General features: G+C 44.5%; 1 protein-coding gene across 1 annotated transcript in view; it reads right to left on the reverse strand.

Moving 5' to 3' along the window:
* Positions 1 to 901: 901 nt before the first annotated feature.
* Positions 902 to 2282, reverse strand: part of LOC106816009 (fibropellin-1-like) — a 37826-nt gene continuing 36445 nt past the window's right edge. The window contains exons 30-31 of the mRNA XM_014820542.1: positions 1845 to 1953; positions 902 to 1058 (exon numbers count right to left, since the gene is read on the reverse strand). Of these exons, the coding sequence (XP_014676028.1) occupies positions 902 to 1058; positions 1845 to 1953 (266 nt within the window). The remainder of the gene's footprint in view (positions 1059 to 1844; positions 1954 to 2282) is intronic.

Below are 2282 nucleotides of genomic sequence, written 5' to 3' on the forward strand. Positions count from 1 at the left end.
AAACTCCTAGTGGGAAGCTAAATGATAATATAACTAAAGCGCGCTCCCAATAACTTTATTGCCGCCCCCCACTCAGCGCCGCTCCCAATAACTTTATTCAATTTCGATTGATGATGTTATTTATATCCCAGCCAATATAACGTCGGCAGCGTTTATACTCCAGCCTGATGTCTTTGAAACAAACTTGGACATTATTTGTTACAGATATACGCCAGAGTACAACAGATGTTTTGTGCATCGGTTGCACTGCAATATCGCACTAAAAGGACTTTCGTACACAGAGTAATGATATACGTGGGGTGTGCCTCTCTGACGCGCACACGCACACATACGCACACACACACACACGCGCGCACACACACACATACACACCCCCACCCCACCACACACACACTCACACACACACACACACACACACACACGCACGCACACACAAACACACGCACACACACACCCACATACGCACACACATACACATCTGTCAGATATGATATATAAAATGGTATTGGGAGACAAGAAGCTATGTGAATGAGAAGTCAGTTAACTGATGGGTGTTTAAATTTGAACCATGTTTCATGATAGATTGCATAGCGTTTACGCACACGAGCGCGCGCATACACACACGCGCGCACACACACACACGCAAACACACTCGCGCATATACGCACTCACGCACGTTCGCTCGCACGCACTAATCCGCCTTTAGTCACCGCCTTCAGGCTATAGAGAGCGTGCGAGCGTTTATTTATTCATTCATTTAAGCTCTGGTTTACGAAATTCAAGTTAGTTACATGTATTAAACCGTTTTGTCTACAACAGAGGAAGTTACTTTATATATTAGACATTACTATATATATATATATATACTACGTGGCGCACTGCGCACGCGACATGGCTCTACCTACGTTGCGCTGTTGACCTCGTCCGTGTTGGTATGTGGAAGCACAGGGAACTTGGTGGTGCCCGCAGACTCTAGGATCACGATGGTGATGCAGATGATGGCGAGGTTAGGGTAGAACACCGTCACTGCCATGGCCCCACTGAGGTCCATCCAACAACTATCGGCAGTTAAAACGCAATTATTAGATAAAGACGTATTGCTTGATAGCCAATCGCTCGCTAATTGATAATTAGTAATAGCTCATCGCGCGTTGATCTTTATTTACTTATTGGTTGGTTTTTGCTAAACACGATTTTATAGGCGGGTAAGTAGAGAATTTTTCACGTTGACCTTTTTCCTGAAATTGTGCGATTGTTGTTGAAATTTCCGAGCGATACAGATCTTATTAGTTCTATTGTTTCACCAACCAATTCTATTCTGAAATTGGTTTACATTGTACTGGTTGTCTTCCAGCTAGCATGAGAAATGGGGATACTTTCTAGCCACTGTGGGTAATGGGGATCCTTCCTCGCCAGTACAAGAACGAAGGACACTTTCTATCTTTTTTTTCTGCGAAACTGCCACGCACGCAACATCAACACAAATCTGATTTACTACCCGCTAAATCTTAGGACACTCTCACTTCTAATGCTATCAGCTATGATTACTAGCTTCCGTTTTACACCAAAGGGTTACCTCTTTAGTTACCGGTAAACAGCAACTAGTATGCATATACAGGTATGACGTGAGGGTCTGCCCGTCGCAGCGCCCCCTAGCGTCGTGACACGACACCGGCCATTAGCGTTCGCGTTCTATATAATAATATAAATTATGAGGTTCGTATTCAACGTATAGAGTCGCGTTCGATAAGCGTCATGTAAAGGTGGACAAAAATTATGAAATTTAAAAATGAAATCTAAAGACGCGAAGTCAGAAAAAGGTGAAAAAGGAGAGTTGCACTCACGTGGAACCGCCGCCGTACTCGTCGTGAAGGCAGCTGACGGAGAATGTAACAATGACGGCGGGAGCGCCTGCAACAACAACGCACCGCCAGCGCGGCTGAACAAACATCGCTGCAACACGGTAAACAACATTAATTACAATTCATTTTCTTACCGCTGAGAGAGAGAGATATCGATAAATATATATATAGAGAGAGAGAGTGAGAGAAAGAGAGAGAGAGAGAGAGAGAGAGAGAGAGCAAGTGGGTGGAGAGAGAGAGAGAGAAAGAGAGAGTGAGAGGATGAGAGAGAGCGAGAGAAAGACAAAGACAAAGACAAAGAGAAAGAGAGACAGAGAGCGAGAAAGAGAGTGTGAGAAAGAGAGAGAGAGAAAGAGAGAAAGAGGGGAGAGATAGAAGGAGAGAGAGAGAGAGAGAGAGAGAGAGAGAGAGAGAGAGAGA

The sequence above is a fragment of the Priapulus caudatus genome, unplaced genomic scaffold, assembly GCF_000485595.1.
Source record: "Priapulus caudatus unplaced genomic scaffold, Priapulus_caudatus-5.0.1 Scaffold1261, whole genome shotgun sequence".
NCBI lineage: Eukaryota > Metazoa > Priapulida > Priapulimorpha > Priapulimorphida > Priapulidae > Priapulus > Priapulus caudatus.